Below are 26,992 nucleotides of genomic sequence, written 5' to 3' on the forward strand. Positions count from 1 at the left end.
CCCCAAACCAGAAGGCCCAATGGGAAGCGCGGGCGGGGCCTGCCGCCATGATGGGCCGTGGGGCCTGGCGGCGCTGGTGTGCTGGGCAGAGTTTAGCGTCCAGACATCAAAGGCTGTCCTAGGAAGGAAATAAAAAGAAAACAGATAACGTGCTTCGTTAAGATGCACGCAGCTGTCGTATCGGCGGGTTTCTCCTCACAGAGCAGGGTCCCGAGGGCCGGAGGACAGGGAACCAGGCCAGGGCTTCGGGTGCCCACGGCCCACCTCACCCAGGCAGAGCCTGGGCCGCCCCAGCAGAAAGCTGCACTCGGCTGTTTCGCGCAATTTTATTGCCAACTTCATGTTCAAGGAATTGTTCCCTCTTCCACAGGATGCCTGCCTCATCCTCTGGCACCGAAACATTTGTAACCCCAGAAGTAAAGGAATGAGAGAACAACAAATAGCCTTCAAGACAGTTTTATTGTCAAATGGACAGCTTCGCTACAACTCGTTTTCCCTTCTGAGGGCCTGCAGAGCCACCACCTCCCGCCCCAGCGCCTTGGGGGCAGGGACTGAGGCAGGCACTGCACCAATCATGGAGGATTGAGCTTTACAAAGACGCCCCCACTGTGGACTTCAGCAGAAAGCCAGTCAAAGTGTATTTTCCCTCCGTGAAATGAACAGGACAGTTCTCTGCAACACAGCTCCCTCCTCTGGCACCGTTGGCTTCCTCTGCCCAGCAGCAGCTGCACGGAAGACAGTCTGGGGCAAAATTTTCCCAAGCACTCACAGCTTTTCAACAAAGAACACAGGCATTTAGTCCTGCGTCCACAAAGGCACCGAGGCTCTGAAACCACCTCCCTTTCAAGGGGACACCAGACACTTAGAAGCCTTTGTGGACCTGGGCCTTAAAGAGCTTAATCTCATACAGCAGTTGATACGAATCAGGAGTCCTAGGCACTTCTGAAAATTTTACCTCAGTTAATCCTGGCCAGGGAAACCAAAGCCCTGAAGTTCCTAGAATCTATTAAGGCAGAGTTCAAAATGGTTCTGTCCCACCTCTTCCCTAAAGTATCTTTGGACCTTAGGGATAAAGACCTACCATTGCATTTGGAAGCATTTAAAACATCAAGTGATTCTGAAATTTTAAGATCCTTGTGGCAGTGATGGCGTTCACATATTTGCTCATTCAGCACCGAGCAGGAAGGTGACACAGCCCTGACTGGCAACGTGGATTACAGCAAAACAGCATAAAGTACAGTCAGTGAGGAAATGATGTCCCTGTGGCACAGATTTGCCAGTCTGACTTTAATCAAAACAGGCATCCAAGGCAGAAGAGAATTCACATTTTAGCAAAAAGACTAACCAGCCCTCCATTTTTGGATTCAGTCTATATTTGGGGAAAAAAGTCAACACAAAAATGATGGACAGAACTTTCTTAATTCACACATTAGACACCAGAGGGTCAATGGAGACACTTTTTTTTTTTTTTAAAAAAAAAACCAACACAAAAAAAACAACCACCACCAAACAACTGGATGAAATTCAGCACCCTTGAGTTAGCAAAGGCAGAAGGTGAAAGGAGTCACCAGAGACCTTGATTCTGGGACCTGTGCGCAGAGCTCTCTGCTCCTAGTTAGGACAGGAAGAAGCAGCCTCAGCTCTGCTTTGTTAATACTTGATAGTACAGTAAAGATAAATGATTTTAAAAATAAGATACATCACAGCATGAGAATTCACTACAACAGACTCCGCTGTTGAATCACTGCCAAGAAGTGGGATGGTTTTGGTGTAAGTTGTGTGTGAATTAGTAAAATTCTACTATATAGCTAGATAAAAAAAGCAACCTGTACGAGTCTTGGAAGAGACTGAGTCATATCCTCAGTTGGTGCAAAATAAGCATAACTCCACCAATTTTTGTGCTACTTCACTGACGCCAGCTGTGAACCCTGACTCCTTGTAGAAACCTAGTAAAACAGTCAAAAGCTGCCCACTGAAATGCATCCTTTACATACAAAGGTCACAAATGTGTAATTAAACTGGAGCAGAGATTCCCACTGTATGATCCCTATCAAAAATATGAAGTGTGGCCCCAAACCTGCTTGGGGCAGGACTGACATGTTGCAAGCAAGGTGCATTTTTAAAGAGTTACAGAATAAGACCGAACTTGCTATCCAAATAACATTGCCTTTTTTTTTTTTTTTTTTAAATAAACTGGCCCAAAATTCTCCTCCAATCTTTTAAGATAGCTCAATATTTCCAAAGTGAACATAACTTTCAAAAACAACACTGATTAAAAAAGATGTTCGATGATACCTTAAAAAATACCCAGAATATCAAATTAATTCCAGTCCAGCGTTATAATTAGTTAAGAATACCTCCTGAAAATTATATCCTCACAAAAAAATGTGGGTACTGAAGTTAAAAGCATCAGAAACATTATGTACTTGAAAATACCACCAATCTTTTAACGTTTAAAAACAAATCAGAACATTCTTTGGAATCACCAAGTTATTAAAACATGTGAGTTTCTCTACAGTCTCCACACTGTCTTTTCAAATCAGTCTGTGTACAGATTAAGTCTTTGAGCAGTTTAAGATCCACTGTCGGACAACACAGAGTCTCTGACCAGCAGGAGGCTACATTAAACAGGAAAACATTGGCATTCTCCTTTTAGTACTGACTTCTGCCAAAAATAGACTTTCGAGCACAAGACAGAACCACCCTGGTTTAGGAGATATTTCTTTCCTCTTCTTTTCTAAAATGCATTGTACGTGTACTTCCAGTGCAAATTTTTTTCAGCACTTGCGACAGGCGAGAAGGAAAGGGGGAAGAAGAGAGACTCTCTTCTATGGTCTTGCTTGGAGGAACCAACAGCCATAGCACACTGACCTACCAGCTCTCCTTACGGTTGAAACCGGTTCCCATTGCTGGCAACTTGAAATAGCTTATCAAAGATTTCATTTTTTAAGATAAACAGATTACAGTTTAGCATGAAATCTGGCCGTGGCTATGGTTCTATGTGCGTAAAGATTGGTTAGAGATGCTTTCCCCTTTCAGTATTGGTTGGAGCTTATTAAAAACAAGTCTGTGGTATTTCTCTACAGGTGTCATGAAATGTGAGAGATCTGTCTGACTCGGGTTTGTATTTCCTGTCGACACAATGGGCAGGTCTCCAGTTGCAAGGCACACTCCATGCACAGGTCACTGAAGGAGAAGAAAAAAAAATATCAATTAAAGCCTGCATTTACAGTATGAAAAACAAACAAAAAAATATCTAAGCACTAAGCAGTTTAGTTAGCCCACTAGAAACGCAGTCAAGATAACTCTTTCAGCGGGGAGATTAGAAATTGCAAGTTGGGTGTTGCGGATCCACAGGCTTTTAGAGGAACTCCTGCTGCTCAGCATTCTGCAGAGCTGAAACTGCTTGTGCAGTCAGTGGGGATCGCGCTTGCACGCTTTTGTTAATCTGAACACTTGCTCTGCTCTAGAGTAGAGCAGCTCCAGTGCCTTGCATGAAGCTGTCTCTGTTTCTTGTTGAGGCACACTGGGCACATCTCTTCTCTTTGTAAGATCCAGACAGAAGACCCATGGCAAGACTGCTTCCACAAGGGCTCTAATAACACTAAGCAACTGGACTTAACTGGATTAAATTTCCTAGTAGGCTACTTACACACAGTATTGCTCACACATCTGTCTCATTTTTAGCTTTTAGAGGAATTTGTGACTCAAGACAATCCATTTGTTGAACATTTAGTGAGTATTTGAGTATACAATGAATTTCCTGCTCTCCTCAATGTGATCTGGATTTCACAGCACCAGTACTAAGCAAGTACTCATCAGCAAAACTTCTGAGATGAGGGTATTAGACTCGGTAGCCCAGGGATAGCGTGTATAGTACTATAGCCACAGTGCTTCCCCAGCCCCAAACACCCACAGAGTTATGGATGAAATCTGCTCAGGGGGAGGATGAGGAGAAAGATGGGAATACTATGTTTAACTTCTGAATATATCATATCCTTAAAAGGATTCGTTCCTTTATGCCAGGCAGTCACCCAAGATAAGCAGGGACTGCATCTGGTCTCACCTACGTTCAAACACACACATTTTCTGTGTCTTGGTTTTGGAGTTTTGTTGCTTTGGGTTTTTTTTGGGGCGGGATGGGGGGTGTTGGGTATTTTTTATGTGTGTGTTAGATTTATTTATTTATTTATTTATTTTACAGTTTTTAGGGTTTTGTTTGTTTGTTTGTTTTTCTCTACAGTTTTTACCTGTGTCCACATGGCCTGAGTTCTGTGTCCGCTACCTCATCACAGCAAAGCGTGCAGCAGTTCTCTCGGATGCTCACTTGCTTCAACAAAGCCAGGCGCCTGTGTCTGAAGAAAAGGGACCCCGCGCCACACACGCGCATTAGTTTGACTCACGAGAGATTCATAACTCTTCCAAGTATTGCATCTAGACCAATGCAGCACTTGCCTGTGCTACTCAATGCTACTGCTGATAAGCATCAAGCATAACTTCCCACATAAAAGACTTAACACACCCAGAGATGTTTAGAACAGTTTTTGACTCCCTATTCTGGTCTGTGTTAGATTAAAATTCTAGCTGAACACTTAAAAAAAAAAAAAAAATCTTCTTTAGTATTTGAAAAAAAAACCCAAACAAATGAACCACACAAATCCACGTTATCAACAAAATTCAGAAACCCTACAATGCTGTAACACAGTTTGAAATAAATTGAAAATAAAATCAACAGCCCAATATGGCAACTGCCACGAGGGAGAGTAAATGGATAAAAAATCCCCCCGTTGATGAAATATGACATTTCGAGTTTGGAACAGACACACTACATGGCAAAACTGTTCAGTGGCAGGGTGACATGTCTAGCCCAGACTATGCTCATTTAGAGGAAACGGCCTCAAGTTGCGGCAGGGGAAGTTTAGATTGAATCTTAGGGAAACTGTCTTCACCCAAAGGTCAAGCATTGGAAGAGGCTGCCCAGGGCAGTGGTGGAGTCGCCAGCCCTGGAGGTGCTTAACAGACAGGCAGACGTGGTGCTGAGGGACATGGTCTAGTGGTGATTTTTGCAGTGCTGGGTTAATGGTTGGACTCTATGATCTTAAAGGTCTCTTCCAACCTAGACGATTCTATGCCCCAACACTACATGCATTAAATTCAGCACGGCTCTACATGAGTTTATGTTAACTCCTGTGATGGATAACTAGGGTCTGCTCAGACCCTTGCCTTTTTTCCCTCCCTTATGACTCTTAAAATCAAAGCCATCTTTTAGTTTAGAATTGGCTTATTGTTTCCAAACAGCTCAGGCTGTAGGGCAGGGATAATCTTTCCTTACACAAAGAGCAACAGTGTCCAGCCTGGAATGGAGCCTTTTAGTGTCGTTACATACTAAATAGGCTCTAACACAGGAGGCCAAGTTTCTCCAGTCAGGAGAAACCAGGACTAAACAGTTCCCAGCATCAGGAAACCAGTTTCCCCCAGTTCCTCTCTACACCTTTTGGCACAATCAAGTAACAGCTCTCACAGCTAACGCTTAAACATTGCTGTTAATGTTACGCTGGCACTACTCTTGCAATCACATCTGATCATCAGCTAAAAATTGCAAACCCCCTCATCTTGTGCATGACACTGAGACAGAAGAACAGGTACTCTGAAAAGGGGGCTGACCAAGAATGATAACTAAAAGAGCATCCTGAGGGATTAAATCAGACTCATTTAAAGCATCTACAGTCACAAGCAAGTGTAAATTACTCTGGTATTATATGTAGGTACAAAATGGTTTTGCAAGTTGCATTCGATTTTCTTTGCATAAATACAGTATTGCAAGCCTCAAACTTTGCCAACAGGTGACTCGGATCCAGGAGGAAGGGGTTTACTTGTTTTCTTTTTAAACACTAAGATACTTAAGTACCTAATTCACTTGATTAAACAGCTAGGCAATTCAAAACCAGTCTCTGAATTTTATTATAGCCTGGGGTAACCACCTCTAACCCCACCCCCCACCCCCCCTTAATTAGATACAACAAACGACTACTTCAACCCCATACATCAGCACCACTCCAGAGGGCCCATCTTTAGACAAAGTTGCAGATCTGGGGTATGCTGTATCCCAGATTATACTGTATACTGTTACTGTTTGTGTTCCAGTAAGTTATTTTAATGCTAATGACCTAAATCAGAAAAGCTATTAGTTTTCATTCCTGCCAGGAATTTTGTAAACTAAGGAAAAATGTATCCAAACCTGTTTCTGTCTGGCTTAATTTATATTTAGGTGGGAAAGCACTTCTAAATTTGAATAACCTTTGTCAGTCCTATTATTCACGAATGGGGAGATTTTCATCTGGGTCAGAAAAGAAGGACAACTTCAAGTCTAACAATCATTCAGCACCTCCATGCTGCCACCACCACAAATTAGGTCAATTTTAAGTACAGCTTTTTTTTTTTTTTAATTAAGACTACACCTCCTCAACCAACATAATCAGTCTTAGCAGGAGGCACTTTTACTGAAAACAGTTTACTGTGCAGTACTAGTTAATTTCAACTTAATATTACCCCCCAAAATTTTAATGTAATGGATTTTGGTTGTATATCTCCTGCCCTACTCATTAAGTTGCACTTAAGCCTGTGATCTAATCCTTTCCTGAAAGAGACCCCATAAAGATAACTTTGCCAAGTACAACACAAGACTATGAACACAGCAGTGAGGCATTTGATTTCTCTGTATCGAACACACTCAAATTAGACAGGAAGATTACCTGGGCAAAATGATTTTCTCTTCTGCTGTCAGAAAGGCATAATCATTAAAGGTACTGAACTTCATTGATGGTGGGTACTTGAAAGGTTTTGCCCCAAAGTTGAACTCGCATTGTTGATAGGACATGAAACTAGCTGCAGCAAAAAAGCCAGAGCTGCAAGATGATGAACAACAGACATTTTAGAATGACTTAAACAATAACAGAGTTTTCCAGACACGTTACTACTATTACCAGACAAAAATATACTCTGAAACAAAGAGACAACTTCCTTCAATACAAATGTGCTACAGCTAATTGGGAGCAAACCCTCGAACACATCCAGATTCACCTGCACATACTTCCCTTGTTTAGTTCTCAACTTCTGAATTTACTAGCAGGGTTGTCTGAATTTACTCCTAAGGCAGGCAATAAGGGCTGCCCGCTCTACAGCTAGGATTAGTCGCACTTACACTAAGAGCGGACACATACGTTTGAACAGCCCACAACCTGATCCTCTTTACACTGATCAGCTCGGATATCTCCTTCAGCACTGGAAAAGAAGTATTTTCCCAACAACTGCTGTTTAGTGGCCAGCCCAGCCTAAGCCACGACAGTTGTGTGGAGCAGTACCAACTGCAAGCGACACCATCTCCACTGCTCCTGCTGCTTCATTTGAGCAGGCACAGATCTGGGGCACTTGCAGCTCTCGTACACTGGTTGTGCGGGACCTGTGCAGGATAAATCCAGGTCTGAGCTCTCTTAGCATGACGCCCATCTGTTCCTCCTCGCCCTTACAGGATTACCTCAGGACAGCAGTCTTTTCTTCACAGCCGCCTTGTAAGCCACAACTATCGCCTCTTTCGGTTTTATTTACTGAAAGGGCGCGAGTTGAGTAATACCCTAAGTTATAACCAAGTAAGAGAATTGTTGAGTATATAAATGACATACTTCACATGAAGAACAGAGTACTGCAAGGTGAACAGGCAAGATACCCTGCAACTCTTTAAACTGAACTACTCTTTGCTTGTATCTTGAACTTCATTTCGAGGAGAAAACATGAATGAAATTATCGGCATGGTAATATGAATTTACAGAGTACTGTACTGTTTAATTAAGCTGCATAGGAAGCTTCTCTCTCTGGTATCACACCAGCTTATCATTTCGGAACTAAAAGGCTGAACTTGCCCATGAGAGTCAGAGGAGTTAGCCATGTGTTAACGTTAACAGAGCTGGCAAAATAAGCCTCTGGCCTTTCTGTAATGCTACCAAGAGACATCCTCCCATGAGTATTCAATATGCTACTACAGGAACTGGCCTCGGTGAACCGCAGTAAGTCAATACGCATCCTTCAGCATTTACAGGAGTGAGGCTTTAAAAAAATCAAAAATTTCTCAAGCATTATTAGAAATTTGTTCATCTTTGCTACACCCTCATTCTATTTCAATGCTGTGCTAGTTTGATTGTAGAAAACATCGAGCTGAGCCTGTCTTCGGAAGGTCCAAAGTATTTATTTTGGACTCTGAAATCCACCTGTAAAATTACATCCTTCTCACTGATTTCTAAGCAACTTTCAATTGGGAAACCTGCTTAATGATGGCTTCAGGTAAGCAAATATGCATTTACATCTCAAACGGCAAACACTTCATATAATTAAAACAATTATCCATGAAGGTCACCGTCCTTCCAAACGAGCACATACTTACACAGCAGATGAAAATACTTGCTTCTCGGCAGGAAGCTGGTTTCCATTTAAACAGAAGATCATTTGCTTTTCTTGCAAGTCTAGTAGAAATCCTATTGTGTCTCCTTACATGCAAAACAAAGATAATTTAGAGATTTCACTTCTGTTAAATGCCTACAGCTGAAACAGTTATAGCTTTAAGTATCACATATCTCACTATGAGTTGTCTCACTTAAAAGGAAGTGTTTGCAAAAGCATAAAGGAGGAAACACTGATACAGACAGTAACTAAAGACAAAAGCCAGGACAAAATAGGGGAAATAATGCTCTGGCAGACCAAAATATTTAATACTGCAGAGTTGTAGAAATATTGCAGAGTATTTGCCAAAGCCTGAAAAAAGCTGCACTCTGCCTCTCCTTGGATATTTTACACATGTTGAAGATATCCTCAGAACACAGACTTGTTAAGTCTAAGTTTCTTACATGCTTGTGCATATACTTAAGAGGCATTTTAATTTAGCCATCCTTGGGAGAAATTTTTCATAGAAGAGAAGGTGGCCCAGTTCACACAAGCATGTCATGCACAGGCTCCTACCAAGATTTCAAGGCTGAGATCAAGAACAGAGTTTTGCTTTCCAAGTAGCTATCCAAGAATTTAAAGCAAGCAAGACAGTGCAACTCCCTCTTAACCCTTAAATTAGACATTTTTCCCCCCACTTCTGCAAAATAACTCTTTCAACTGAGAAAGGAACATTTCAACCCTGTTTGTAGGACTACGAACATCTAAGAAAAAGTCTTATGATTAAGTGTCCAGCAACATCAGTTGATGCTACGATTTGTACTCTATGAAAAGAAAAAGCACTTAACCAACAAGAGTCTTTTTACACAGGTTGCAGAACAAGACTGTGGTGCCCTCTTTGTACATTTAAACCACTGCAAATACTAGTAAAGGCACAATAATTAAATGTTTAGTATCATCAGGATTAGACAGTACTGCTCTGCTCACACCTACTAACTGTTTTCTAGACACCTGCAAGAGGAAAAAATCCTGTGCAGAAATCCAGCTAGGATAAACAGCAGAAGATGGGCTGAATACCTTCTTTCCAACAGGGATGGGAATGTGGTTTACTTCTGGCATTATACCAAATCAGCTGCCGGCAGCCATCGTATGCACAGGAGTATTCATCGTCCCCGATGCCGTAACCTTCCTTTAGAAAAAGAGTAAAGCATTTCAGTCTGAAGCCATTCCTCACACAGAAGGGCCAAAGTTTATTTGTTATTCAACTAAACCACTCATTCAAGAGCAGGAAGGGTTTCTACCACCCCTGTGAAGATAATTTTTTCAAACTAGTCTTAGTTTCATTTTCACATCAAAAGGAATGTGTTGGGGTGAGGAGGGGGGAAGAAGGCGATATCTCCAAAGTGTTTTTAATTCTCTGTGAGCTCAAATCACTCCTGTTTATTGAACTACTAAAAAACCAGAAGGCTAGTACCCAAATAGCCAACTCTTTGCATCTTAACAAATCATCGTAAAAGTGTAACTGCTCTCTTATCTTGAGGTCCCAGTATCAGACTTGTAATGCCTTCCCCCACAAGATACCCAAGTGACACCAGAACATCCAGTACAGATAAAGCACAAACCCACGGCCCCTTCACTGAATTTGTTGCACATCGTGTCCCTTTCAGTGCCAGCCTCCCTTAAATTGTGAAAAGGTTATCAAGCGATAGCCCCAAAGTCCAAGAAAAATGCAAAACTAAAAGTCTCAGAGTGGGAGAAGAATCTGTCACGTAGAACACAAACACGAAACCCAAAAGCATTATGGAAGATAACTTCCTTATGCTCAGCATGGTTTGTCTGGAGTGCAAATACTGGACAGTGTCTGATTACACAAGCCTCAGACGGCCCAAATGAAAGCTAAGCCCAGCTAATGGCTGTTTAACGTCATATTTAGGACTAGTCTTTTTGTTACACATGCTGCAAATAAAGAGCATATGGCTGCTCTGATGACTGTGTGCGTGACATACCCAGAAGAGAATATCCTTGTATTTCAGGTAGACAGCTAATGAACTTAAATAACAGTAGCACTTAGCCACCAGCAAAACAGTTGTAGCAACAGAAAATCATCCTGTTCAGAGATGTGACATCTCCTATTTTCATACCTCGTACCGGAAGCACAGACAGAAAAATGCATATACACCAAGCTCCTTAACAGTAAGTGGGAAAAATCTTTTAAGCCTCTTACCAGTCTGAAGGCAGACACATGGCCTTTTATTCCAAACAGTTTCCATTACACTCAATGTCTACAATGCCTGTCCTCAGGACGGGCCATATGTTATTTTGGTTTGGTTGTGGGTTTTGGGTTTTTTTGTTTGTTTGTTTTTGTTTTGTTTTTTGCCTTTTTTTAAGTTTAAATCACACTTGCAATTCCACACTAGCAATGTGGGACTGGACTGTGCATACACCAGCAGAGGACAGTGCTATTTCCATTTCTTCTAATTATTCACGTAACAAGACCACTGAACTCACAGGAAGGCTTAAGTTAAATGGTGAGAAAAGCTCCAGTTGGATTTCTTGCCGCTGGTGTTTGTTTCAACTTATTGATTCGTTTCTCACATATACCCCACCATCAGTATTTACTCACATATGTATTTGGCCTATCTTCTTTTAACTACTTCTCTCTCCATTATATATATTTTCTCCTAAATTAAATTCCAAGCGGGAACAGGAAGCCGTGCAATTACATCAATAGAGAAGCGCTACAGGTACGTTTCTTAGTCGAGCTCAGCCAGTAGAAGTGTCAACTTAAAATCCCAGCTCTGTATTTCCATTCCGGGCAGTGGCAGCAGGCCAGGCCACACACGCCTTTTGTAATAAATTCTAGATTGCACTTTAAAGAATTTTAATGGAAGTTTGGAAGGCTAGTAATACGGAAAATCATCTCTAAGCTGAAGCAGACAATTTTTTGGGTAGTAATCATTACACTTTTAGTATTATGGAAATACTGACGCAAATTATGCTACAGCATACTGAGTTTATAACAGCCATATAGAGTTACTATGAAGACTGAAGAAGGAAGTCTGATTACATCTCTACTAACATTTATTAATCGTAATTAGTAATTAGTAATTTATAATTATTCTTTCACTATAGATTTGGACTTCATGTGCACATGGCACATTTTGCTTTAATGCTAGTAAGTACCTAATCTTAAAAGTGAAATAGTAGAAAGAAGAATACTTAGAATTAAGAATAAGATACCAAGTTATCTGGAGGAGAAGGGGAGCAAAGCAAACTGAAGTAAGAGAGTGTACTTATTCTACATTTTCAGAATAAAGGCAAAAAGGTAGAGGGTTTAATCTTTTTGTAATCCTTATTTTTAATTAAAAGAAGCTGTCACATACCCAAATTGTACCATATTGCTGCTAGCAGCGGATCCAGTGATACCATGCTATCCAAGAGTCAATTTAAATAATTATTTCCTTTGTGAAAGTTAACTGAATAGGAAAGCATGTGAAAGAGGGTAATTAAACGGCTGCTTAGTGACCTATGTAAAAGCGAGTGCATGATAATCTGCTAGTTCCTAGCGAGCAATTGTTTACTTCACAAAAACAACAGAAAGTAACCACCACTGTTACCAAAAGAATTTCCAAGAGACTAAGCCACAAGAAATACGCCATTTCCCTGTAGCTTCCAGACACCGGCAAGAAGGTTACAAGCTGTCACTGCCAGCAGATACGTGTGACTTGTGTGAAGAGTGCCAGTCTGTAGCCGAGAGTGCCTTTTCTTGCACCACTAACTTCAGCAAAAATAGCTTCACAGAAGTAGAGAAAAATTGAAGGAAACATGCAAGTGCTTGGTTACTACCACAGAATATCTACTTTCCTAGCTGTTGTAAGTAGAAAAACACTGGAAGTTACATCATCAGCCAGATGACATTACATATACTCACGTGATTGAGAAATTTGCTGTCTTTGGTAGCCCATCCTATCTGCATCACTCCCGAAGTAATGACTGTAACTTCATAGTACCAAACTCCAGAATCGACACAGAACGTACATCTAACACTTTCAAAGGATGAGGCGTCACATCGAGCCTACCAAAACCAAACCAAAAGTTAAGTTTTGACAAAATTAGCATTCAAACAAGCCCCTTTCTTCCATGGATTGGGTTTTTTTTGCATATAAGAATACACCAAGATAATTTTAGAGGCTCTTCAGATAGAAAGCAACCTCTCTTTATAGCAATAATTGTCACACAAACTAACGAGTAGGCAAGACTGAAAATTGTTCAGTGGTAAGCCACAGGTTAAAAAATAAATAAAAAAAAAAAGACACATAGCAGAAAGTTGACAGAACCAATTTAAAGACTAAGACAACCAAGACAGGAAGACCCAAGTAGCTGCTTGTTAGCTGACCCCTGGTATGAAGGCCAGAGAGATATTAAATGTTAATGAATTAACATTCATCTGTAAGTAGTCAAACAAGTTTTTAGAAAAAGCAACAAAGGAAGAAAAAAAACCCACATGGCTGAGACAAAAGTCCTACTGCTATGGACTTTTCAGGACCAGACAGGACAAATAATAAGAATTATGCTTTGGGAACAATTTTAGTCAAAACAGGTGAAAAGCCAGCTGACTCTCAGGCATCCTCATCCCTTTTCTGAAGTTCTGGGGCACAGATATAGGTGTAACTTTAGTGTGTGAACGTTTCTACAATTGAGATCAGTGTAGCAAGGTTGTAACCCTTCTATGCAAAGCAGGCAGAGAACTTTGATTCATTCCAGAAAATCTCAGGAGCAAGCAGCAAGCAAAAATAGTTAAAATCTGCCTTTTTCTTCAGACTCCTTTTCAGGTTGAAATCATGAAGTGATATCCTACCTCTAATCCATGAGGTGAGATCTTCAGGTATTCACTGACGTCATTACTGTTCAGCATAGCCCTAATGTTGGTCAAGTCAACCTTCTCATATGTAAACTGCCTGCCTTCTTTTAAAACTGGAAAATAAAACTAGTTTTAATCACTGCCACAGCAAAACCTCATGTTAAACATTTCACACAGTGGCAATCAAGCTCTCTAGGATCCAGTTAATTTTTGGCATAACTGAATGAAATATCGATATTTTGCCTGCATGAAAACAGCATCACTTCTAATACACTGTATGTTAAATATCCTCTAAACATCAGAACACAACCTATACCTCTGACTAGAGCTCTTAAAATCTAATTACTGCTTCCAGGAAACCCACAGGCAAACATAAGGCATCCAAAGTTCATACCCAGATGCCACTGTTTCAGGATTGACCACTGTATTTGTATATTCTGCTGGGCAGAGTTCTTCTGCTTCATCCCAGTGGAAAAGATTTTGGAGATGGGGAAGGGGAAAACAAGGATTTAAAGTTGGTTTGTTGTTCTGCCCCCTCATTTTCAGGCAGGGGATGAACTTGAGCCAAAGCAGCTCCCTGCCTCCCCTCTTAACACGGAAGGATCAGAAGCATTTATCTTGCCAGGTGGCAAATTGCTGACACATGATCTTTTCTTAGGACCCTTCATATAACTCAAAGTTGCTACAACATGTATGCAGATGTTTACTACGCACAACTGAGATTGGCCTCCCATAAACTGGCTGAAGGCCCATAAAGCCCAACAAGACCTCTTCCCAAATTTATGTAAAAGGCATTAGAAACTACAAGGTCCTTAGAGTTGCTGCACCCTCAAAATCACAACGAAACAAGCAAATTTGCTGCTTGTTAGTCATCCAAAAGGATAGCTCTCAAAGTGCTTTGTCAAACATGTTTCACTTTTGATCACAAGACTATATCTTTACTTTAAAATAAAAAAAAAAAAAAAAGCCTGTAGTAATTCTTTGAGCCTGTGCTCTGCTGGGATATGGTCACAGCAGTGACTGTCACCAGGATGTGTCAGAAATCCAGCTGTTCCAGAGAGACAGAGCTGCACTCTTTAGCCACCCAGCATGTCTGCTGAAGTGCAGGTTACAGGACATATGGTGCAAAGACGGATTTTCACTGCAATGCCAACCTGCAGAGTATAAACCACTTCCTTTCACAAACATTTTCCCTGCCAAAATTTCCTTTCCATGCAATTACACTGGATTTATTTGCCCTTTTTGTTTGTTTTGGGTTTGGGTTTTTTTTTTTGAAGGATAGTGATTACAAATGCAGTCAGGTATATTTACAAGTGCTCATACAAAACAAACACAAAGTAGTCCTCCTTTTCTTTGGAGAAGTGATTAATATTAAAGTGAATCCATCTCTTTGTTATACCTACACAGATTGTCTAAGCTCCACTGGGCACAGAATCCAACCTGGCGTTTTAAGTAGTCTGGATTATCTGTCCATTTCTCTAGCAAGATCAGCTGGTCGCTAATGCACGATTCGGAAACTGTCATTTTATTTTCACCTGCAATTTAAGAGCAAAAAAGAACAACTGCTACAAACTAGAGATAAGTTTAGTTAAAAATTATAACATTCTACAAATGCAATAGACACCCCCCCTTTAAACCTCACTATTGCAAACAGCATGGAATTCTTTCCCCAAGCAGATGTGAAATTAACTTAGCACTCAGATATCCCACTTCTCAGCATGGCGCTGCATCATCAAGAGACTATTAGTCTATGACTGTTCTCCACCTCTCTAATACAGATTTATTTCTTTTCAAGTAACAAAGGTCTCATGTCATAAGTCTTTATGAAGCAATTTCTAAGCTGAGAAGGACTGAATTTCAGCAAGTCTCTTTTGTGGGTGGAGGTGTCATTAAAGCAATAAATATTTTTTCCTGCCAGCACACAGCCAATCATAGCTGTTCCCCATCTCTAATATGGAATTATTTCAGTGACAAAAGCTTTGTGTCGTAAGTCCTTCTACAGCAATTTCTAGCCAGGAAGTACTGCGCTGAATTTCAGCAAATATCTCAAGGGCTTTGAGGGGTAGAGGGATGTCACTAAAGCAATAAATAGTTGTTCTTGCCTGTGGGTGGACAAACATTTCTCTTCTACCACTAATCCAGTCTCTCATGGTCAGATGAAGCAAGTGACAATCACGCAGCAGAAGCCATAGTATGACTGTTAAGAGCAGTATCAGGCTCATACTTACTTGTTTGTGCAAACTTCTCCAGTGCTATTAGTGCAAAAAGCATCACTGTCGGATGGGACTGGAAGTTCTAAACATGGGCAGTAAGAAGAGTTATTAAATAAATACCCAGCACAAGTAGGAAAAAGCTGTCTGCCACAGAACGCACTGGAGGTTGAAAGGGACCTCCAAAGCTCATCCAGTTCACCCTCCTGTTGAGGGCTCGTTCGAGTAGATCAGGCTGCTCGGTGCTTTGTCCTATTGGCTACCAATTATCTCCAAGGATGGAGATCCCACAGACTCTCTGGAATCTCCACTTTCTATAACATACGTTACCAGTATTTAGCAAACATGACCCTAACTTTTCACAGTAATAATAAAAAATAAATTGCATAATTGCTATGTATGGCTACACACAAAAAGATTGAAGACACTTACCAAGCTGTGAAGTAAATATTCCAATATGCCTGGGCTGAGTAAGCCTATACTCGCAGGACCTACAAGAACATTAAAAATTAAATCCATCCACCAGAACTACCATATACTCATCATCACACACAACTTTTCAACACAAAGCAACAAATTAAAGAACATCTAAGAACTTTTCAGCAAAGCAGAACTATAACATAGAACAGTTATAATTTTTCCCAGTCACATATTTGCTACAGATTTAATAATTACGCAGGTACTGCCAAATTACAAACATATTCAGTTTACCTGCTGTAAATGGGTACAGAGTTCTAGCCTTCCAAGTTTTTGAAGTAAGACTCCACCAGCCTCTGCTGAGCATTTTCATGCTCATTACTTTCAAAAAGCAACTGTGTCCCCTTTACTTCCAGAGTCAAAATATAAAGACCAGCTCCATTTATGAGAAGCCCAAAATAAGCAAAACTGAGCATCTAATATAGCCTACTTGATAGTTAATTATACAATTTGCAGCAGCACCGTAGCAGGCAGCCAATTTAAAAAACAAGTCCTGAAATCCTGTCTTCTTAATCAAGGGAGATACACAAGGGAATCAAACTCTAGCATCTGTGAACTCTAACAAATTGCAATGGGTTCCAACACAGCATTAACAGATTCGCTGCCTGAGCTGATACAGTGAGATCCATGTCCACTAAGACGAAAGAAGATACAGGATCTCATTTTGACTTAATGTAACAGGGCAGAAGTATTACAGTACAAAAATGCCTCCTGCCCTTGTTCTTTACTTTTTTTTTTTCCAGAAATATTGAAATTATTTTTTAATAACCATTAGGTGATACCAGACAATCACTTTTTCCTTTTTTTCCTGACTGCTTTCAGAAAAGGGGCAAAAAAAAAAAAAAAAAAGATAAACCACAACCATCAGCAAGAAGGAAGCTTAATCTATCAGTTTCCAGTGGGGTACTAGAAATGACAGGGAATAAAAAGTCCTATGCGAAGTATCACCTTAAAATAGAATCCCAGCAATTTTCTTTTAAGCAATCTGGAAGACAGAATAATCTTTTCAGCTAACTACAATAGAGCAATACGTGTTTAGCAGAAAGAGCATCTTTCTTTTCTGTTTCCATACAGCCTTCAAGACTACTAATTTGCTACTCCTGCCTACTGGCTAAAAAACTATGAGTAATTCACACACAGCCAGAGTCAGTCTACAAAAAAGCCTGATTGTCAGTGCTAAGGCAATATACCATAAACAAGCATTGATCCACAATCGCTAACCACACATCAAAAGGATTTGGTCTTTTTAAGCATCTCGGATTGTGAATGACTCATTCAGACCCAAGCTAGTGACCATTCAACATTTTAATCAAGCAGTTGACTTGGTCACACTTGTCACACAAAGTCTCCCCTCGAGGCAGAACATTATTCAGTTCTAAGAAAACATTTCTGAACCAGTCTGCATCATGGGTGCTAAAGCAGAAGGTGCTTCAGTGAGCCAAATGCAAGCTTTCAGAATAACCCCACAGCTTTACCTGCTAACTTCTCCGCTAAGCAGCCCAGTACCGCAGTTGTATTCCGGTGTTTGGCAGGGTGACAAGCATCCTGGCAAGCAGCAGCTCCACTTAAGTTTAATATTTCAGTTAACTTTTGTAATGCATCCTGAAAAAGAAAAATCAGAATCTCTTCAACATTACTGACAGATACAGTATTCCCCCAACTCCATGTAGTACAACAAACTATTTTTACACTATATTACTAGAGTCAGCATCATATTACAGACAGCATGGGATCATTATCTTCTAAGATAAGAAGATAATAAAGAACAGATGGGAATGGGAAGAGAAGTTCGACATAACCAAGAGCTGTAACTTTAAAATTACCACCAGATTGCCAGTGATTGTTGTGATCAACAACTCAAGACACTTCTAGACATACACAACTGAGTTACCCATAGCAATAGGAAATAGAAAAGGCAAACAACACCAAGCAGCACATACTGTGGCACTACTGCCATCTAATCTGCTTCCAGTGTCCTAAAATTCAGTCCCTTTCCAAAAGAACAGGGCTGGTTTAGACTTTAGAATTCAGGACTAAAGAGACATGTCCCCCAAGAAGAGCCTACATCCCAATCATAACCTTAGGATGCTTTCAGCTTTACAGGATGTAATAAATGGTATTCCTGAGAGCATAAATGGCTTTCTGTAGTCACACTACCTTAGGAAGTAACCAGGGAGGGTAATAAACCTAAAGTGCCATGCTTTGACTTGCTTTCTTCAGGCAGTATGGTAAGACCGATCCAGAGCATACCCTCCATTTTCAGAGTAGTTAGGGGTTAATCTAGAGCCAGAACAAGCTATCCCAGAGAGAGAACCCCACTCTGCAAAGTTCCAAACCCCCCTCGACTTTCCAGACTTCATGAAAATTTCAGCTGATTCATATTGAAATTGCGTAACGTCAGGCTAGGATCTAATTAAAATAGAACTCCTCATATTGAAGTCATCAGCAGGCCATTTGGAGAAAAAATGAGTACTGCTCAAGATGAATATATGTGGGGTTTTTTTTGAATTGTGTTCTGAGCCATGCTCAAATCGGTTTACTGCGCTACAGTGTGAGGTTTGTACAGAGGTAACACTGAAAAGTAGTTATGTTCCCAAAAGAAAAGCCCCAAAACCAGAACTGATGACCAAGACTGACGTTAAGTGGAAAGAATAGAGAAAGAAGAAAGGATGACCAAGCCACAGACCGGGGATGGAGAAGTCTAATTAAAATTAGACTCTTGACATGCTCTAATACTGCTTTTAGCCATTATTAGAACCGTCAGAGAGCGAAACTATTTTGAGTTAAATAAAGACTTTATAGAATAAACAGTTTACTGCACTGCCATTTTAACTTTATGGACTTTATAGCCTACAATAACAGAAAATGAGATACAACCGACTGCTGTTCTCCAGCTGTCACAAGGGGGGTACTGACTTAAAACCCTTAAGACCAAAAACTTAAACTTATCCTGAATAGAAAGAAAATGAACAGCAGCAAACACTTCACTAGGCTGAATGTGACCAGCAGATCCCTCAACTGCAGCTCCTTATGCTGTAAAGAATTGCACAGGGGGAAAAACAACCTCTGTGCACCCCAGAAACAGGCATCTTATTCCTTTTGTCTTGTTAAGGTCAACTATTTCATAGCTAAATCCTTAAAATTAAAGCACCTAAATAAGAGTTATGTGGCTTTTGAAAAACAAAATCATTTGATTGCCAAGTACATTGTACAGCTGAACAAAAAATACAAAATCACTCTTCGTATGGCACATTCACAGCGGTCTCCACTTCTCGATTTCTTTTTCGAAGCAGAAGTTTCTATTGTAGTTTTGTTTTCAAAATAATTTTGCAAATCTATGCAACAGACATTGTGCAACGTTTAACTTGTTCAAAAGTCTCAGATGACTTTAATCAATAGCCTAGAAGAAAAAACCCACTCCAGGTAGTTGGAGAGCCTGACCAGCTCTCCAGCCACTCATGCATTCACTTAAGGCAAAAAGCTTCCAGCTTTTTCTACCCCTAACAATGCAAACTGAAAACTAAAATTGGCAGCATAAGTAAATTATTAAATGAAAGCTGCAATGATGTCATCATAAATTTCTGACAAAATGAGATAAGAACAAGCATTTGAAGACAGACAAGTTCTCTATACAATCATTATGTTTAAAGGATTCAACACCGGTGAGCACTTTGAATCACTTGATGGTCTCTCTCACTAAAACACATGTACCAACACAGTATGAACACCTTGGGTCATCTTTCCATCCAAAGAACAGATTAGTGGTCAGGAGGAAGAAAAAAAAAAAAGTATTCAAATCTGCCAAAACTGTCTCTAGCTATTTCATAGTTAAGAAATGTCATTTGTTTAACTTCACACACCCACTTGCGTTGCATTCCTTATGCGCAGGGACAAATTCAACAGTGACTTGCAAACGCGCAGCTTTCAGAACTTGAGAACGAAACAGCAGAACCTGTACTGCTTTTGCAGCATCGGCACACCCTCACGGCACAGCAGGAGAGGAGAGCAAGAAAGGCACCTAAAGACCAAAGGCTCCCCTTGCTCTTCCCCACAGACCAGATTTTTTTTTTTTCCTCCTTCTTCCCCCCCCCCCCCCCAGTGCTTCTAGCATTAAGTAGCAGTTAGATACCAAGTCACCGCAAATTACTCAGAGTTACAAGTTACACCCATTTTCTGAACAGCTAACAGTCTTGCATCACTGGTGAAACCCACCCAGAAGCTATCATGGGTGTGGCAGCCACGAATAACTGAAATTCAGCCACAGAGAAATACATACGCTTTAGACTCACTTTTGTTGGCAACGGACATTCATCAAGTAGTAGGGTTATAACAGCTGGTCCCAGGGGATCTTCTAATGGAATAACTCTAATTAAAGATTGGACAACTTCCAACCAGCCTTCATCTGTCAACCACAAAAGAGAAGTAATGCTCAGAATTAACACCACAATTCTGAAGTGTTCAAAATACATCCATAAATGTAAATTGAAAAATCCTCAAAATTACCCAGTGAGTTTACAGACACTGGGAAAAAGTAAAAAAAAAAAAACCAAACCAGTTTACTTTTCACATCAATGTCTTAGCTTGCAGTCATTTAGAAGTTTAAATTCAAGGGGAAAAAAAAAAAAAAAATTAGAGCAGTTTGGGTACTAGTGAACACCTCAGTTTGGAGAAGAGTCTTGCCCAGGCCAGAGCACCCTTTAGCTCCCACTAGTATTAGGAAGGAACACTCATGACCAGCATGGACAAACACTTTGTTCCAGCATGATACTCAAGAGTTGACATTGGACACTGAACTCTTGAGTGTTAAATGCTGCATCCACGATGACACCAAAGAAATATTTCTTTTAGTCAGAATGAGAGCACTCTTGAATTCCCTCAATAGCACGGACCTGAGAGGAGCTGCATTAGCTTGTCCCGTGCCTGGTGGTCCAAAGAAAGTTTGCTTTGCTAAGGAACAGCTCTCATTGTTTAATGAGTAGACAAGGGCTTCTACTTGCAAGTAAACAACAGTCCATATAAGATGTTAAACTGCTAATAAAGTAAACAGATTTGGATTTACAAGAAAGTAGTTCCCTTGGAAGTGATAGCACAGAGTCTGTATCTGCATACAAGTGAGGGAGGGTGAAGAGACTTCGTGCTCCCTCCAACAATGACAAGTAAACACAAGTAACAGATCGGGGTTTGAGTTTTGTGAGCCCATTCCCCTGAAAAACATTTTACTGAATTGCTGCAATATCTAATCAAGTTGATTAATTTATTTTGATATAGACGTTTCCCGAGACCAGTACCAGCTCTATTAAGAGAGACAAATTTCACCTAAACCAGGAGTTTGGTGGGTCTTGAGCTGGAAGAATTTCTCCTACTGTAAGAAAGCTAAAAGAGCCCTTGCACAAATGCAGCTCAGCTTGCAGGAGTATGTAGGGACGAGGTTGGAACAGCTACATCAATAAAGCAGAGGCCTAAGGACAGCAAAACCCAAGACAAAAAGTATGTACTATTTGCCAACGCTGGAGCACGTGTGTTTAAACCATGTCTCCTACATACATATATGGGTTGTTTCTGCCTTACTGCAAACAGACATTCTTTGTTGCTTACGGTTTAATGCCATTACAATGTGTTTGTGGCCACCCGTTGGCTGCTTCTGGAGAGTTCACGTAGGAAGTTTAAGAGAGTTCAAAAAACTCAGGCAAATGCAATGAACTCAGTGAAGCTTCTGAAGGGCAGAACTGTGTTTTGGATCCCATACCCCGAGTGCTACAGCAAGTGTGATACATACTGCTGGCATGGATTTTTCTTTGCAAAAAAGAATGTTTGGGGGTTTTTTTTTGGTTTTTTTTTTTGTTTGTTTGTTTTTGGGTTTTTTTTTTTTTTTTTTTTTTTGCTTTGGAGTCACAACTGAAATGCCCACCACGGTGCCTTGATACCTGTTTCTGCCATTTCATGCAACGTGATCATTGAATAAGGAGGCTCCTGGTCACTGAAAGAGATATTACACAGGTCAAAATTTAGGCACAACCATCAACATAATACACAGAATCAAATGATAATGCAACAGACAGAAAACGAATCCAGTAAGTATTTAACAAAAGGAAGTTACACAGGCTGCAGACTGCTCATGCTATTTTCAGATCTGAAACGCAGATGGGATTTGAGCCTCTGGCTCAAAGTCAACATCTGTGTATCTACAGTAGTTGATAAATTAAATGGTGATCCATATCTGCATGTTTAAAAGCTGGACATAAAGTTTAGGCTTAGAGCTATTCATTAGCAGGGTTCCCCAGAGTACGAAACAAGAGACTATGTCAGAGGTCATGAAGCAAGCCAAGAGCAGAGCACAAGGGACATAGCTTTTTTCCCCATAAATTCTCTGCTAAGTATATAAATATTTAAAAAAAAAAAACACACATAACTGGAAGGCAAGCCACCTAACAGCAACTTAGACTTCAAACTCATTAATGAGAGCTGAAAGAAGTAGTTAAGGCAGCTTAACCGAAGAAGACATTTAACCCTTTCCAACATGAAAAACAAAAAAACATTTTAAAAAGTTCAGTCAGATCAGTTCCTCAATCTGGTTTGCTGGAGCAATGGCAAGAACCTACGGCCAGTGCTTATCTGAGCAGGCACCTAAAGCGAGGTCTCAAAATCCCAGTCAGTAAGCATCTCCAGGTCCAGAAAAAGCTTATGCAGCAGCAGGTCCTAAATATGTTATTCAGGGCCACCAAGGCACTGTGAGCTAACCCCTGACTCAGAGTGATACATTCCACACTCTGTTTCTACCACACGCCTCTGAAATGAAACCAGAAATGCTAAACACACACAGATGAATTTTAGCAGATTTCACCACAGATTAATCATGCAGATAATAAAGCTACCTACTCTGGAGGGATTAATTATAAAAAGAGAAAAATCTCAGTTTTGACAGAAAACGTGTTTAAAATACATGCTTTTCTTACCAAGAAATTAACACTTCTAAATCTTTACACAAGAAAATGCTGAAGTGTAAACACATTATTATATTGCCATAACATTGGAAACAAATATCCCCCCCATCTCTTTGTCTTTCTCCTGGAAACTAATCTCTGCAGCAGGAAAAAAGCAGTGCAGTGATGCAAGCAGATTTAACCCAGGAGAGAGGATGTAAAGATCCAAAGAAAAACAAAAAAAAAAAAAACAAACAAAACAACACCACCAGACCATAAGTGCAAGTAAAGGCGATAATGAAAAAAAGGAGGAAGTTTTTATCAGCGAGATTTCCTATGCTGTCATGGGTAGCAGGTGTCAGCAGTACTGCCACTGAGCAAAGGAGAGTCCTGTCCCACCAATTTGCCATTTCAACCACGTAATTTCCAAATGTGCTCTCCAGCAACAACCTTCCTCCTATTTGGAAACCAAACAGTCATTTTGCTATTTTTTTAATTTGTGAAGCAGCGCTTTATACAAACTCCAAAAATTAGTACTTAAGCTTCATTTCCTCAGAAGAATAACTCCTTTCCTTCTGGATATGAGGAGAGAAAAAAAAAAAAAAAAAAAAGCAGTTGTCATATGTTTTAGGTCCAGACTCTGAGACTTGATAAAAAAAACAAACAAGAAAACCCAAACAAACAATAATCAGGGAAAGCAACTGTTCATTGCAGATCACAGTATAACAGCATAATTTACAATTCATTTCAGGGTGCGCATGTGTTAACTTTCAGTATAGAATTTAGAAAAAAAAAAAAATGTCAGAAAAAGGGTTTTGCCTTCCATTCTTTAGATTGCCATCTTTCGCTCTTTATGGCTGTACTATCCTACTGAAGTCCGTATTTCCAACCTGCTGTTACTTATGTCTTTTCATTTTAGTTTGACTTTATTCTTGCACTTTTTTTTTTTTTTTTACATGAAAATATATTTGTCAGCTTCCCTACCATTTCCTTCAGTTGTGGTGTTTTCAGAACTGAGAAGTCAGGCTCTAGGAGGAACAGGCAATAATGGAACATGCTTATTCTTACATTATTCCACATACACTGAAAACCAAGATTTCCAGACATGGAATTTTTCTTTTCCCCTCCTAGTGAGCATTCCTATTAATCAAGCAAGAGCTATCATTAGCTTCACGTCTAGCCAAAAGGCTCCCTAAATGTTTTTCAGGCACATTTAGATAGCTTGCCTCATGACCCTTCATTATTCATAGCCATAGGTCTTTGTCTTATCTGCAAGAACTTGTAATATTTAGCTGTGTTATAAAACGGGCTGTGTCTTGCCAACTGGAAACCATTATACCAGTACAGCCTACTTTGGGGCCCCCCAGGATAAGAGGGATATAAGGAAGCCTGTCTAGCAGAGGGCTTCAAGATGGTTGAGGGCTGGAGAGCATGACATACAAGCAGAAGCAAAGAGAAATGGGTTTGTTCATCCTTAAGGGGGAGGTAATGGAAAGGAGGAGAAATCATACTGTTGTCTGCAACTACGTAATGGGAAAGAGCAGAGAGGACAGAGCCAGGCTCTCCTTGGAGGTGCACAGCAACAGGACAAGAGCCAACAGGGGTGTGTTGGAACATGGGAAACTCCAACTTTTTTAAAGATTTACTTATTTAAACTGCGGGAGTGGTCAAACACTGGATCAGGAACCCAAAGAGGTGGAGAATCTCTATATTCCGAAGATGTTTAGCACTTGACTGGGTAAGACCTGAGCCACCTGTTCCCACCAGACCTTGGTTTTAAGCAGAAGGCCGGAGTGGAGGAACTTCAAGAGGTCTAACCTATGTGATTATGTGAGTTTAAGGAAATATTTTACTGGACCCTGTATAAAAAAAAAAATAAATAATAATACAGTAGCTTCAGGAATTTGTCAGAAACAGGATTCCAGGATCAGTGAAATAACTATGCTTATTGTTCCACAGTAGCATAGGAAAGCACTTACAAGATTACAAAACCGATTGCAAGACCCACAGGAACAGGATCAACTGTGAACAAAAGTGTTGGAAACAGCTTAAGGAGCTGAACTCCAGGGAAAGTGGAAGGCATGCAAGGTTAGGTAGAGAATGTAAAAAAAAAAAAAAAAAAATTGCCACGATTTTAACTTAATGATCTGAAGACAAACCACAAAATAAAACCTGTTAGAAAAAACAAAACCAACACTTAGATTTAAATGTTGAGAAAAAAAAAACAAAACAAAAAAAACCCCACAAACTCCTGGCATTTCCATTTAAAGCATTTTACAAATGGAAGGCAAACTCCTCCTCTGCAAACATGTTCCAGAGTAACAATGGAAGTATATGAATCAAGGCTCCCTTATCCTGAGCCTCATCCACCTAAAACTCAAACCCCAGCTGTGAAGCTAGAATAGTGTTTTTCCTTGTTTTGGCCTTTCCAATTCCCAGCCTGCACCTAACCCAAGAGGCAATGAGCTAACTTAACCCATCATTTTAAAGGTCCTTTTAAAGCTTTGCAGAAAGCAACGCAACCCCCTCAAAAAAATAAAGTAAGGATGAATCCATAAATATCTCCCACACCCTTAATGGTTGCTTTGAGCATGCAAGGAATGCAATACTGGGATCATGAGTTGAACAGTCACAACACGCGGTCTTTAAAAAGTAGTCAGACTTATAACTGGAAAGAAAACCTCAGTCTGTTTATACAAGCTAACCAAGATCAAAGCTCTCAATTTTGCTTAACCGTTTCCAAAGAAGTAAATGCAGCCTGAAAACAGAAAACTTGCACAACAACCAATTTTTAGGACCGAGGTTCCCAAACTCTGGAGTGTCCATCGCTTCCTAAACTGTGTATCTATGTCAAGCAAGAAATACCGAGCACACTCCTCATCCCACCTGGGTGTAGGCCCATACAGGAACTGCGAGAAAGCTCCTCAGCTCCTGGAAGAGTCTGTACCTGGGCACTCAGGAGCTACTTCTATTACCTAGGAAAGGTGTTCCTCTCCTAAGCATCCAGATGGAAACACGCGGTTGCTTCAGGGAGGGTCAGGTGTAGATCGGTGAGAGGATGGAGCCACAGTTTGAGAGGAGACAAGAACATTTTCATTCATGTTGAATTATTCCTTGAGGAGGTACTTACTTATCTACTAACGTCCGAATTACAGCCAGTGTGTCAAGTACTAGCCCATCCACATTCTGTTTTTTCCTTCTTGGTTCATGAGGCCCTCGACCCCTCCTGGGTGGACGGACAGGGTCCCTTGGATGGCTTCTTGCTTCAGGTACGTGTGCTCTACTGTTCTCTGTTTGCCGACTCCGAGATTCCACGTTGTCTTCTGCTCCACTGTCATCGCGGCAAACACACGAGTTTCCCATATTGCTAGCCCCCAAGGCTCCCAGTAAACGGGGAATGTGGTGCTCTAGAGTCAACAGTAAACCTTGAAAAAGGCTTCTGCTAGCATAGAACACAACCAAAGCAACTACAATCATCTAGAAAGTTTTAAAAGTAATGTTTATGTGATCCTGAAGTGTGATTTTTTTGCATTATAAGCGTTGCTACCAGCTGGAATGAATGGGAAGTTGGAGACTTAGTTTCCGATATAATCGGTTAAAATACACATTGGTCATCCAGAAGGAGGTCTGAAAAAGCAAACCCAAAACAAGAGTCAGTGTTACTACTTCTAATGAATAACAGAAGAATTCCGATTTTAGTAAACAGAATCGATCTTGGTGGATAAAGCACCTAGAAAACAGAAGGTTTGTACCTGAAGTGTATTGCAGGGAGGGGGGAAAGTAAGGAAGAGGAAGAGGAGGGAGAGGTTCACTGGGTAAGTAGCTCTCGCCCACACACAACCCACATTCCTTTCTACACTACCCATTAGTTCCTATTTCTTCCATGGGTTTGGATGCAGAAAAACAACATTGTCCTTAAGTCTAGCACACTGCTACCCTTTAAGTACTTAGCATTAACAAATGAGTTTAATTTGTTCTGTACCCTTTATAGAGACACACTGCTTAGGCCACCCAAATAAAGGTCATACATTTAAGGTTCTCATTTCACAACAGGAATATTCAATACAATCTCCAGACAGACTCCACAAAATAGC

At 40.5% G+C, this 26,992-nt stretch overlaps 1 protein-coding gene across 1 annotated transcript; it reads right to left on the reverse strand.

Annotated features, from left to right (window-relative positions):
• Positions 1-446: 446 nt before the first annotated feature.
• RSPRY1 (ring finger and SPRY domain containing 1) lies at positions 447-26,415 on the reverse strand. The gene is made up of 14 exons (XM_082489449.1): positions 26,029-26,415; positions 21,903-21,955; positions 20,268-20,380; positions 17,454-17,580; positions 15,934-15,992; positions 15,520-15,586; positions 14,695-14,826; positions 13,289-13,404; positions 12,362-12,505; positions 9,508-9,619; positions 8,435-8,537; positions 6,753-6,905; positions 4,251-4,355; positions 447-3,186 (listed from the first exon to the last, which is right to left on the reverse strand). The coding sequence occupies exons 1-14, from the start codon at positions 26,373-26,375 to the stop codon at positions 3,090-3,092; spliced, it is 1,728 nt and encodes a 575-aa protein (XP_082345575.1). The 5' UTR covers positions 26,376-26,415; the 3' UTR covers positions 447-3,089.
• Positions 26,416-26,992: the final 577 nt, after the last annotated feature.

The sequence above is a fragment of the Vanellus vanellus genome (assembly GCF_965231255.1).
Source record: "Vanellus vanellus genome assembly, chromosome: 12".
In the NCBI taxonomy this organism is placed as follows: Eukaryota; Metazoa; Chordata; class Aves; order Charadriiformes; family Charadriidae; genus Vanellus; species Vanellus vanellus.